This window comes from Sinocyclocheilus anshuiensis, unplaced genomic scaffold (genome assembly GCF_001515605.1).
Source record: "Sinocyclocheilus anshuiensis isolate Anshui unplaced genomic scaffold, SAMN03320099.WGS_v1.1 scaffold51, whole genome shotgun sequence".
NCBI lineage: Eukaryota > Metazoa > Chordata > Actinopteri > Cypriniformes > Cyprinidae > Sinocyclocheilus > Sinocyclocheilus anshuiensis.
In genome coordinates, this window is record NW_015548296.1 from 5833875 (window position 1) to 5846332 (window position 12458).

Genomic DNA, 12458 nt, shown 5'->3' on the forward strand with positions numbered 1-12458 from the left:
CAAATACGCATTTATATAATTTAAACAAATCTTTGAATGACTAATGAACATTTAATTTCACAAACCTGACTTAGTCGAATCTAGTTGAGATCGTGTGAAGTGTGCATGTGACCTCCATGACTGCGTGTTCTGTGACGGTCGGTCCGTGCGAATTGAATGCGGACACTGGACAGGAGGAGAGTTCAGCTTCACTGGAGACGCGCAATCGACAAACTTTAAACTCGTGACTGATTTCAAATTATGCTGCGCTTTATGCATTTCTCCACTGTCATATTCATGTCAGTTTCACTGTGTGCTGTATGTAAAATGAGTGTTACCTTGGCTTTATTTGAAAAAATATGATTCCCAATGCACACAAACTTCCCAGAATACTGAGTGCCCTGTTGATTACAGTGTTTACTTCCTTTTTAATTGTATTTTTATTAAATATTTATTTATTTGTGAAAAATACTTTGTCTTCTAGAGTATAAGTATGTTTATTTTACACGATTATTTTTTAATCCATTTTCAAATTATTTCAAATTTCTTAAATACTCAATCAACGTAAACTCAGCACACCTGAAACGACGATAGGTGCATGGGAACAAAATCAAACAAAAAGTTGAATCAAAAATAAGTCTGTACATTTAAAGTGCATTTGCCTGATGGAGGTCAGTGGACAGAAACGTTGCGTTTAATAAAGTTTAAGAATTACCAAGTATTGATAGTGTGCGGGTTCGTTACTTAAATTTCTTAAATACGAATTAAAATAAATAAAATTATATCGGCTTTATATCGGCCATCGGCCACCCTGCTTTCCAAGATATCGGCATCGGTATCGGCTGTCAAAAAACCCATATCGGTCGACCGCTAGTATATATAATTTATTATACAACTGTACAGTACCTCCAAGCAACTTCTCAAACACCAGATGGAAACAGCAGTCATCTTCAAAAAACTGAATGAGCTCCAGAATGTTCCTATAGAGAAACACACAATGTATGCAGTTGAGCAGTTATGTATAATACGAACTACAGTCAATTACAGTAAATTCTGAAATTAAGGGTCTTGCCCCTATTTTGATAGCTCCGCCCCACATATACGTACGCAACCCAGGCAACGATTTGTTCTGTGAAACAAAGCAAAACCAATGTTACACCATGCCTACACCAGACGCGAGTGGCGTGGCGCGACAAAATACTATAGAACTCATTATAATCACGCCCGAATCGGTTTTCTAAAGCGTTTTTGAAAAAGCGCTTACCCTACCTTTAATCTGTACTTTTGTCTTGTTTTCCAGAGCAAATGTCTAAAAATTCTTAAATCGAAAAACATTTACTTAACAAGCAATTTCACTGTTTTCAGTGAAATTGATCAAAATGAAGTGGGTTTCTGATTAAAAAAGAACAAATATCTGCCAATGGGCTCAGAAAAATCAACTTAATTCCAAGGGAAACAAGGTTTTATTCCCCATTGACAGATATTTGTTCTTGTTTTAAACATAAACTCACTTCATTTTGTCCAATTTCTCAGAAAACAAGACTTTATTTCTTCATTCTGCATCTCAAGCAAATGTATCTTGATGTAAGGATGTTTGTATTGGAAAAAAATACAAAATACTGAGGAGAATGGACATTTTTTGCAGTGCATGCAACATTTAATGCCATGACTTCTTGATTTTAAGACTTTCTGCTCTGATTTAAGGCTTTAATTTGTGGAAGGGCAAATTAAAGACTTTAAAACCTTTTTAATACCCACAGAAACCATGTAATTGTAACTACAAAATCATGAAAAAAAAAAATCATCTCACCTTGACAGCATACTCATTGCCATTCTGTAAACTCACACAGCCCTGGACTTTAGCATAAGCTCCCTGACCCAGCAGCTCGTCCGTCAGCTTGTACAGATCTACAAAGCACACACACACACTTGTGAGTTGACTCACCTTACCCAATCAGGAAATGTTGCAATCACACATTTTGAAAGATCTGATGATGCACAGATTATACAGACTGCATGCTGAGGATAAACCATAGAACAAAAAGGCGCACATTATGAGGATTAATAAGAGCTTTTGTAAAGTTCAAGATGGTTTAGTACCACTAAATTTGCCAGTTAAACTGTCTGCGGCCCGAGTTCTGCGTTTCTTCTTCCGCCGTGTAACCGGGTCTGTGATGGTGATTGGTTGACTGCTCTCCATTCCTAACCCCAAAATAAAAAAAATAAATAAAAAACACAAATCCACCAGATGTTACATTACAGATTCTTAGGTATTCTGTCAGAATTTATTTTTTTGAAATGACTGGATGATTTGAAGGGTGTATTTTTAAATGTTTCGTCACAAGCATCTGTACCTGCGGGGCTGTTGGGGGCATGAGAGATCGGACCACGGCTCTCCACCTGGCCAGATGCCAGAGCGCTACTAGTTATCTGTGAGAAAGAGAGAAAATTTTACATTTAAAACACAGCAGCAATGCTCCTTTGCTTCTAGAGGCATATAGAGTGCAATAGTCGGGTTGCAGAAATAAAAATCCCATTCGTTTTCTCCATAGGGGAGCTGATTTTGAATGATAACTTGTAAACCTGTATACAAGGTTGTTAATTGATTGTATATGCTTTACGCATCAGTTCACATTATTTCAAATTATTTTTTAAATAATTGTGCTTTGTAAATAATTTGTCTGATTTTCTCATACTTTTTCCCTTCAAATCAAAGTTTATGTTGCGAGTCATATAGTTTTGGTTCTTGGTATAAAGACTTTTTAAATATGCCTATATGAAAATGATTGGGGGAAATACTTCCGGAACCAAGGCTGCTGGGAAAAAAAGCTTATTTGCAATATGCAAAGCATCAAGGATAAACACAAAAGGTGTTTACTTGAGCATTTCCAATGGAGTAAACAAGAGCCAGGCGGTCACTGACATTCACATGCACACAGATATGACCTTGTGTGCTTTATATGCTTCCCCATAAAAGTTTAAAGGCTAAATGATCCTTATATTTCCATCATATTAAAGTTGTGTAAGACTAAATGATCAATAAGTTAGCAGTTCACTATCGAGATCAGAGAAAGAGGAAGCGAACACTACGCTGTAAAACTTGCAGTGTGCTGTGCACTTATCAGATTTCTCACTGAACAAGGCTCACGTGACTAATGTGTGCACCCATACCTAGCATGAAATGCCTATACTAGACGGTTAGTTCTGTTTTACTTATTTACCCGCAGTTTGAGACTCACAAACAAGTCAAAAGCCCGTTTTAAGTTAAATCGTGATACTCAGTACCTGGCGTGAGCAGTGGAGCGCCTGAAGGTCCGCGATCTGAAAGAAGAAGCAGACACGATCATTCCAGAAGCCGCGCGAGACGGAACCGTGACAGCTGGTTTTCTTCAAAGTAGGTTGAGTGAAATCATGTTAGAGCTATTTAAACACTTAGTTTCCGCATTGAGAAGCGATATCACTGTCCTGACGTGTTTGGTCAAATTCTTGTCATCTGGCTGCTGAGGGGAAAATCCAGCACACTCAACAGGATATATTACGGTTTTACGTAATTACAGAGAAATGCAGGTGGATTGAATGATAAGTGACATGTAGGAAAATAATACCAATATAAATCGTAGTATAAGAGATATCGCCATTCGTTAATAAATAATAACGGTTTTTGGGTAACGTAACGGATGGATTAGCGTAGTAAGGGCTACCAGTAGATGTCAAACTGACTGATAAGGAACAATTCATCCCAAACTTCTAAAAATTGTTTTTCTTTTCTCTGTGATGCATGAAAATAAATGTTATTAAGCAGAATGACAACTACGGTCGCCGTTCACTTTCACTGCACAATGAAAGTGAAGGGAGACTAGGGATCTCAGTCCCTCTTTTATGTTCCACGAAGACTCGGTTTGACTGAATCAACTGACAGAATTCTTTATGGAGTGAACTGACTATCCCTTTAAGAAAAGAAGAACTGTAAAATGTGTTACGAAAAAAACAACAAGTGTCAGAATTACTTAAGTGTAGCAGTGTCGGCAGAATTGTGATGGCGCTAACTAAATAGATAATGCTTTTTGAGTAACTTAACTGAAAATCTTCGTTTTTAAGACACGAAATAATTGACTGTGATAACTCGCGCGTTCAGAATTAAGGAACGTTACAAGCGTTTGTTTTTGCGATCTAACGAATCATTGGCGCGAATCGAGCGACCCGTAAAGCCATATCATGACACAGATGTAAGCATCAGCGAGCTGACCTTAGTATAGCTATTTGAGCTCGTGTAACAAACCGGTTATGTATACGTTACATATTTTATGCATATTTAAAAAAAAAAAAAAAACTCAAACCTGGAAATTGCGGCCGAATGAGTCTAGCTGTGCCGTGACTGCCTCCGCCATCCTGCGCTGAACAGCAGCAGTGAGGAGGAGGAGGACAACAACACAGAAACACAACAGCACCACCCCAAACGCGCCAACTGCCCTCCTACTGTTGGACGCTGTGGGGCATTTGGAATCATACTATGGTGACGAATTGGTTCATGAATATTAAGTAGGTTACGTGATTGGGCGAACAGGGGAGATTACGAAGTTACGTAAGCATGAGCTAATGAATATTCATATCTAAGACGGCGCTGCCACGCACGAATCTGATTCATATATTTCGTATTTCGCACTGGAGAAATACCGGTTTCACTCACAGACTAGGGCTAAGGAGGACTGCAGGATTGGTGTCGGTCAAATTTAATGATTAGACTCATACACGGAATGAAACTCGATCTTTTAATGTTAATGCTGCTGGCTACCGTGTCCGTAGTGGAGTCCCCATAAAGGAGTTATGCAATCGCTAGTTTGACGTGTAGTGAGTTTCGGTGTTATTATTATGCTGCTATAATGTATTAACATATTGAATCAGATTGTACTTTTATATTTCCTAACATTTGTTGCATTAAATACATCTTCATGTAGGCTAGATGTGCTCACACAGTATAAGAAATGTCTGAAATTAATATTTCATTCTTATGAGAAACTTATGTTTTGGATTTTCCAATCCAATAAAAAAAAAATTAAAATAAATTAAAATAAAGAAGAGAGTATTGACATTTAAAATGTTTGTATTTTAAACTTGCATGCAAAAAAAACATCGGCAAAAACAGCACATTGTCAGAACAAAATGTCTGAAATAAGAATAATCCCGTTGAGTACTATTCATCATCAGTCACTAGCTATGGTAATAGTTTCTTACTGCACATGCCCTGGTTAAATAAAGATACTAGCAAAGGCTTCTGCCCCTGCACTGGCACAGACACGACAGAGGAAGAATGCAACCTCTCAAACTTGGCAGAAGTTTAAGACATGCCATTTCCAGACATGTTATCCTCAGGAACAAATATTTTAAAAGGTTCTTTGAAGTCACGTGGTGAATTGCTCAAAAAAATGTATGCAGAATACTAAGCAATCGATGCATCTTTTCAGATCACTGCTCCAGAATTTGAGATACAGTACATAATTTAAACATTTACTGTCTCAAGAACGTGTGTTGAATTACTGGACCCACAAGTATTTCAGTAAGAAGCACAGATGCATTGCATTTTAGCTCATTTGTGAGTCTGATCTCGTCTGATCTTAGATCAGAACTTGGGTCTGAATGTTTGACATTTGGATTCCCATTCGTTCTCCGCATCTTTCAGTTACAGATCTTCTCTGTCATTTCTTTCTGTGAAGACAGAAAGGACAAAGTTATTAGGACATACATCACAAGCATTTGCAATGTGCTGTCAGCATCTAGTTGTTCATAGTTAGCTAAAGCAGAGTGCAATCTGCTAACTGCCACTATCATAATTTATTGTTTTGTGTCTAATAACAGTAACACAGTCGCAGCGTACACACTTTAGTTAAAATCGGTTGTCAATTCACTTTTCAGTGCTTATTACTGTTCTGTTCACACACAGTTCAGTAATTTACGGGAGTGACATCCGAATTCTACAACCGAATGAACACCCGAAAAAGTGACAACCGCATTTACAGAAATTCTACGCAGCATGTGCACAACCGAAGTGTGCAATTAGTTGTTAATGACGTATTTAAATGCATATCAGTGTTTTGTCATTACTGTATGTGCGATGAAAGAAATTATAGGGAACGTTTTGACTCATAGTGTTGTCAGATCTTGCTAGAAAAACCCCCCCTTAAACTCACATCCAAACATGGATTCTTTAAACTAAGCCACATACCAAAATATAGTGACCTGCACCTGCTACTTTATTAACTCCGTAAACTGGATCGCTCTATGAGCCAAGCCCAAAGATGCTTTATTAGCGTCGCTTATAATAAGTGGACATGGCAAGACTTCCAGAGCGAGCTCTGCAAAGTAGCCTTCCAAAACATAAACAAAATACAATGGCTCTTTTGTCAGTGGTTTAGTTAAAACCGATGAACATAACGAGTCTTTAGCTAAACCACCGTCAACCGAGCTGTCGTGTTTTGTTTATGTTGGAAGGCTGCTTCGCAGAGCAGGGGCCTGTTTCATAAAACAAGTTTACCAAATAAGCCAGGCTTATTTCAGTTAGTCTGACTTATTTTGAACCACATCAACTGACAATAAGTCAGACTAACTGAAATAAACCTGTCTTGTTTGGTAAACTTGTTTTATGAAACAGGCCCCAGGTTGCCATGTCTACTCATTATAAGCAATGCTTATTAAGTGTTCAAGGCCTTGTTGTTTGGGCTCAGCTCATTTTATAGAGATAACAATGTAGGCAGGTGTAGGTCATGATATTTTGGCATGTGCTTATTTCCAAGATAACACATTTGGATCTTGCCTTTTTTATAGTAATATCTGGCAACACAGAGTCAAGCTGTACCTCCTTCCCTGTGATTACTTGCAGATGAAAGAAATTCTCTGATATGCATTTAAATACATCAAGTTCGGTTCTGTACACATTGCATAGAATTTCTGTAAATGCGGTTGCCACTACCTGAATTTTTCTGCAGTCAAACTTTTTTTAATTGTCACTCCCGTAAATTACTGAACCGTCCGTGTACAGAACAGGATTAAGCACTAAAAGGTGAAGATGAAGCTGCATTTAGCTGCAGTGTGTATGTGGCCACAGTAATGAAAGCACAGCGCTCTCACAAGCGGCTCCAGCTCCGAGTGGTCGATGAGGCTGAACTCAGAGATGAAGTAGTAATAGTGTTTGTAGCAGGTGTTGATGTGGGCCTCAGCTCCCATACTACAGATCATGTCAAAGTGATGGATGTACACGTGTACAAACACTCGAAACAAGCGGCTCAGTATCTTCTTGCACACCTGCTGAAAGTTCTTTGGAAAAGGGACTCCTAAAAACAGAAGAGAACCAGCATCACACTCAAATCACATCACATTCACGATGCTGTATGATTTTCTTTCATGAGAAAATTCAAATGCTATTTTAGGAGAAAAAGCACACAGAGTATGTCTCGAGGGTTTTCGGCCAATAGTTCAGTCTGTGGAATTATGAATTGTTGGCAGTGCTTATAAGTATAGCTTCTGTAACTCTATCCAGTAATATTTTTTCAGACAGAAGTATGTGTCTGGTGATCCCTGGCCCCACAAATTATACGGCAATTCCTGAGAAACGTAACTGGATCATTTCTCTAGCCAGTTACCCGTTAATATTTCTGCGTCTAACTGTTTTTGTCTTATTTCCATTATTTGTACATCTCTGCTCATTTATTAATATACTAAGCTTTTCATAGCGATTTACTAAATGAGCTTAAAGGTCAATGACAAATAGGAGTGCCCACAATAAAGAAAAGGAAAATCCAGTAATGCATATGTGTTAAATTCTTAGAAATGTGCTCTCTGTATTCATGTTGGTTTTCATTATGTGATAACCATCACATAAAATGTAATAGCATATTTTCCTTATACCGTAAATACTTGTGATTTAAATAATTATTTTCAAAAATGTTTTTAAATATATATATATATATATATAAGGTATTTTTTTTTAAATGTCATTATTAATTCATAAAAATATTATTACATTTTATTTATTGAAAAGGATAAATTATCTGATATTTGTAAGTAAATATATCTGATAACTGTAACTTAAATTAACCTTAAAAAGCTAAACTTAAAAAAAAAAAAAAAAAAAATAAAAATAATAATTTGTTACTTGAAATAAAATAAATGTTTACAGAAATGTAAAAAAATGTAAAAAAAAAAAAGAAAAAAAAAAAGTGTCCTATTTCAGGTAGTTGCCAATTTTTTTATAATCTACTTAAAATGATAAAACAAACTAAAATTAAAAATATAAAAATAAAAACTGATTCAAAATATTAATAAAAACTATAATATATCACTGTTCTTGAGCTTGACACAGTCAGCAGGTGTCTCCCAATTTCCTGTTTTATTCACTGTTTTTTGCACTACGTGACTTGAAGGTTTTTCAAATATTAATAAGCAGTGAAGCAGTTTTGTTAAAATATTTTTTCTAAGAAATAACAATAAAAGATAAAGATTTTTAAAAAGAGTTTAAAGAGTTTCCTCTTTTTAATAAAGCATGTTTCCATATTATGATATTAAAACCGTTATCCCACACTGACATTATTTTAACTTTTAACATAATTTTAAAAAACGAAAAAAACATTTGGGAAATTAACAAAAGTAAATGAGCCCTATCACAGTGATTTGATTTGTCTGGAAAACATATCTGACGTCGCGCACCTACTCGTGTAGGAAAGATGTCCTCATTGTTGATGAGGGACTCGATCCAGTTCATCAGGAGGTTCATGTATATAAGAGCAGGCAGTTTGGTGGGCCTCTTGTATTGATCCCCATCCTGCCACCTGTATTCATAACGTGGCCCTCCAGACATGATGGGACAGCTCTTCTCAGTGCAGAACTCGCTCATGGTCCCGTAGATGAGGTTGATTCGATTGAAGAAATCCACCACATGCACAGCTATCCAGTCATTAATGTTCTCCCTGTCCGGCAGCTGCACCACTTTCCTCAGGTCCAGGCCTGATTTCAGAGACGCTTGGGCTCTTTTGTACAGCTCAAAGCGCTGGGTTCCAGGTTCAAATCGCTTTCGAGGCCGGAATGTTTTGTCTTTGCTGAAAACCTGCCCCAAGCACAGAGCCATTGCTGAACTGAGCAGGGTGACGAAGTCTTCAGATCCAATCAGGATCTGGACGATTGTGATTTTTCACTGGTATGATTCCCAGGGCCCTCGTCACATCCAATAGGGAGTTTCTAGAGAGCAGAAAAATATATAAATGTATATTTGAATAAATAAAAAATAAATAAAAATATACTTATAAAATATACTGATATTACACACACATTATATATATATATATATATATATATACATATATTACACACACACACACGATATAAAAGAATATTATATGGTTTTTGAAAGTGATACTTCTGTTAACCAAGGTACCTTTTAAATAATCAAAAATACAGTGAAACCATAATAAAGTTGCAAAATATTACCATTTGAAACAGTAGCTTTGTAATTCAATCTTTGTGTAGAAAAGACCCATTTTGAGCAGCCAATAGTGCAGTCTAAGACAACACTGCATTAATTCACTCTTTAGCACTGTAATGTGTTAATTTATTGCTAAAGAATCCTTTCTTATTATCTTAGTGCAGTTTAAAAAGGTTGTGCTACTCAACGAAGTGTAGAAATTCCAATTTTGGCTTCAAAAAGGGCTGTAAAGAAACAGCTTTCTCTAGAAGTTCATAAGTCTATTGCTTATTTGAGAGATAAAGGCTATCGCATGTATCACTGCCTTGAAAGAAGAAAGCAAACTGTATTTAACCAGGACAAAGAGTGAAGTGGACCGCCCAGATGCACAACACTGCAGAAGGAAAGAACTTCAGAGTCTCTTGAGAAACAGACTCTTCACCAATGCTCATCTGGCAGCTTCAATGATCAGCACACGCCAAACTATATATATATTTATATATAAAATACATTTAATGAATGATGTGCTGATTAGATTGGGGGTTTATGCAACTGGGAAACTGCAGTGGATAACATTTATGACAATAACCATGACACATATGTGATAAATAAATAGGATTTATAGCTGTGCTGAGATTCTGACAGTTTATATAAACAGTAAAATTTTGAAATATTTTATTATTATTTAAAAGAACTGATTTCTGTTTTCATATATTTTAAAATGCCATTTCTTCCTGTGACGGAAAGCTGAATTTTCAAATTTAATATGGGATTAATAGCTGAAATCCTGGTCATATATATGAATGGTAATATTGTGAAATATTATTACTAGTTAAAAGAACTGGTTTCTGTTTTCATATATTTTCAAATGTCATTTATTCTTGTGACGGAAAGCTGAATTTTCAAATTTAATATGGGATTAATAGCTGAAATCCTGGTCATATATATGAATGGTAATATTGTGAAATATTATTACTAGTTAAAAGAACTGGTTTCTGTTTTCATATATTTTCAAATGTCATTTATTCATGTGATGCAAAGCTGAAATTTCAGCTTTCAAGTAAGATTTTTCAAGAAACATTTCTAATTATTATCAGTGATGAAAACAGTTTTAAGGAGTAATGTTTTTAAAGTAGAAATATTTTTTAAGGATTCTTTAATAAATAGAACAGCATTTACTTGAACTAGAGATCTTATAACATTATGAAAGTTTTTACTTTTTTTACTGTCACTTTTGATCAGCTGAATGAATCCTTACTGAATAAAAAAATAAATAAAAATACTGACCCCAAAATTTTGAATGGTATAGTGCAAGTAAACTCCATTAACAGACCACCACAAACAAACATTTCTTCCTCTCTATGCATTCAGTTTCCCTTTGTGTTGTTTTATCCACATCACCATTTTCATAACTTCCCGTGTTTGTTCGAAGTGGCTGAAATGAGATCCATTCTTCTGTGGATTTCAGAGCTATTCAGCCCTACACTCAAACCCTGACTTTAACGTTCTAGCAGTGTAGAGTCTGTGTTTGAGTCCATCCTTTCTTTGTCTCTTTGATAAGTCTTGTTTTTCTCTCCCCTCCCACAAATGTATTCACAAAAAAACCTGGCTACTATCAAACCATGAATTTCTCTCACCTCATAGCTCATGTTGACACATTTTGCAGAAGCTCTGTTTCTGACACTTGTTGCTGTAACTGATAATGGATAGTATTTCACGCCATTATTCATGCCTGCATTTCCATAATTGTTTTTTTTATATGCAAACGAGAAGATTTCAAATCTTTTATATATTTTTCAATTCTACAAAAGCACTGTTTCTAATCAAACTGGTAAATATCCAGCCACTCTTTTAGGTAGACTTTACACAAACAGAAACAGTCTCATTTTAGATGTTAGCCTTAACTCAATTCATTCAACATGTGGAAGCAAAGAACAGAGGAGTTATTTGTCCACAACAAACACTGACGTGTCTGCTCAGGCTTTTTCACACAAGCTCTGACATTAACTCAGAGCATGAAAACAAAAGTTGCATCTCATCAATGAAAACAGACGAAAGAAAAGTACAAATGTAGACCTGGCTTTAGTCCTGCTGTAGACACTTGGAATGTTGTGGGAAACCTGAAAAGATTTCCTCGCTCTCCTGTTCTCTCCAAGAGGGAGCAGAGCGAATCCAAAGAGTCCCGTGAGGATCCTTTCTCACACTCATCAGCTGGTCTTTACCCTCCAAAACTCACTTAGGAATAGGGTTTAGAGCGAAAAAGCAAGTTACTTGGCTTCCCTTCCTGTGTATGATGTCATATCCTGATCTTGTCTGTTTTTGTGTGTCTGTGTGTGCGTGTCATGTGCGCTCAGGGGCAGTGTGAAGTTAAAAGGAAGGATTTCGTTGGTGGTGGGAGGAGCAGCAGTGAGTCTGTGAAGCCCAGCACCACACCCCCTCCCCAAACTCCATTGTGTTTGGCCTTTAGTATGAATGGAAACTTTAGAGTATGAATGGAAACTTTAGAGGACTGTATCCCAGTCTGTCTATTACTATAAACTTCACGCTGTCCTCTTTCTCAGACCGTCTAAATCTAGCATTTTTTTTACTAACTTTTAAAATGTATAATAAATTAATTTATTATTAAATGGCAAAAATAATATGTAATGTATTTTTAAATATATAAAAATTAATTCAATAAAATCATTTTAAAAATCTATTTACGTTTATTCTTTAAAATACATTATGGTTATATTACATTTATTCATGATGATTTAAAAAAATATTTCAACATTCAAATGAGATTATTATTAAAATTTGATGGGTGATTATAAACTATTTTGTTAATAAATTGTACATAGAATTGTTTTAACTTAAAACTGATAAATAAACACTATTAAAGGGGTCATATGACGTTTATATTTTATTTATTTGGTGTAATGAAATGTGTTTATGCGGTTTAAGGTTCAAAAACCACATTATTTTCCACATACTGTACATTATTGTTTCTCCTCTATGCCCCGCCTTCCGATTTTTACAAAGCTCATCATTC

General features: G+C 35.9%; 2 protein-coding genes across 2 annotated transcripts in view; both read right to left on the reverse strand.

Annotated features, from left to right (window-relative positions):
• The window catches only part of LOC107655971 (MAP kinase-interacting serine/threonine-protein kinase 1-like), a 13251-nt gene extending 8808 nt beyond the window's left edge, over positions 1–4443 (reverse strand). Inside the window, exons 1-7 of the mRNA XM_016443602.1 lie at positions 4317–4443; positions 3265–3300; positions 2334–2409; positions 2080–2181; positions 1790–1887; positions 1715–1722; positions 886–959 (exon numbers count right to left, since the gene is read on the reverse strand). Of these exons, the coding sequence (XP_016299088.1) occupies positions 886–959; positions 1715–1722; positions 1790–1887; positions 2080–2181; positions 2334–2409; positions 3265–3300; positions 4317–4367 (445 nt within the window). The 5' untranslated portion in view covers positions 4368–4443. The remainder of the gene's footprint in view (positions 1–885; positions 960–1714; positions 1723–1789; positions 1888–2079; positions 2182–2333; positions 2410–3264; positions 3301–4316) is intronic.
• A 661-nt stretch (positions 4444–5104) lies between these two features.
• mob3c (MOB kinase activator 3C) lies at positions 5105–11726 on the reverse strand. Its single transcript, XM_016443809.1, has 4 exons — positions 11504–11726; positions 8677–9204; positions 7102–7304; positions 5105–5682 (listed from the first exon to the last, which is right to left on the reverse strand). The coding sequence occupies exons 2-4, from the start codon at positions 9092–9094 to the stop codon at positions 5653–5655; spliced, it is 651 nt and encodes a 216-aa protein (XP_016299295.1). The 5' UTR covers positions 9095–9204; positions 11504–11726; the 3' UTR covers positions 5105–5652.
• Between the last annotated feature and the right edge of the window lie 732 nt (positions 11727–12458).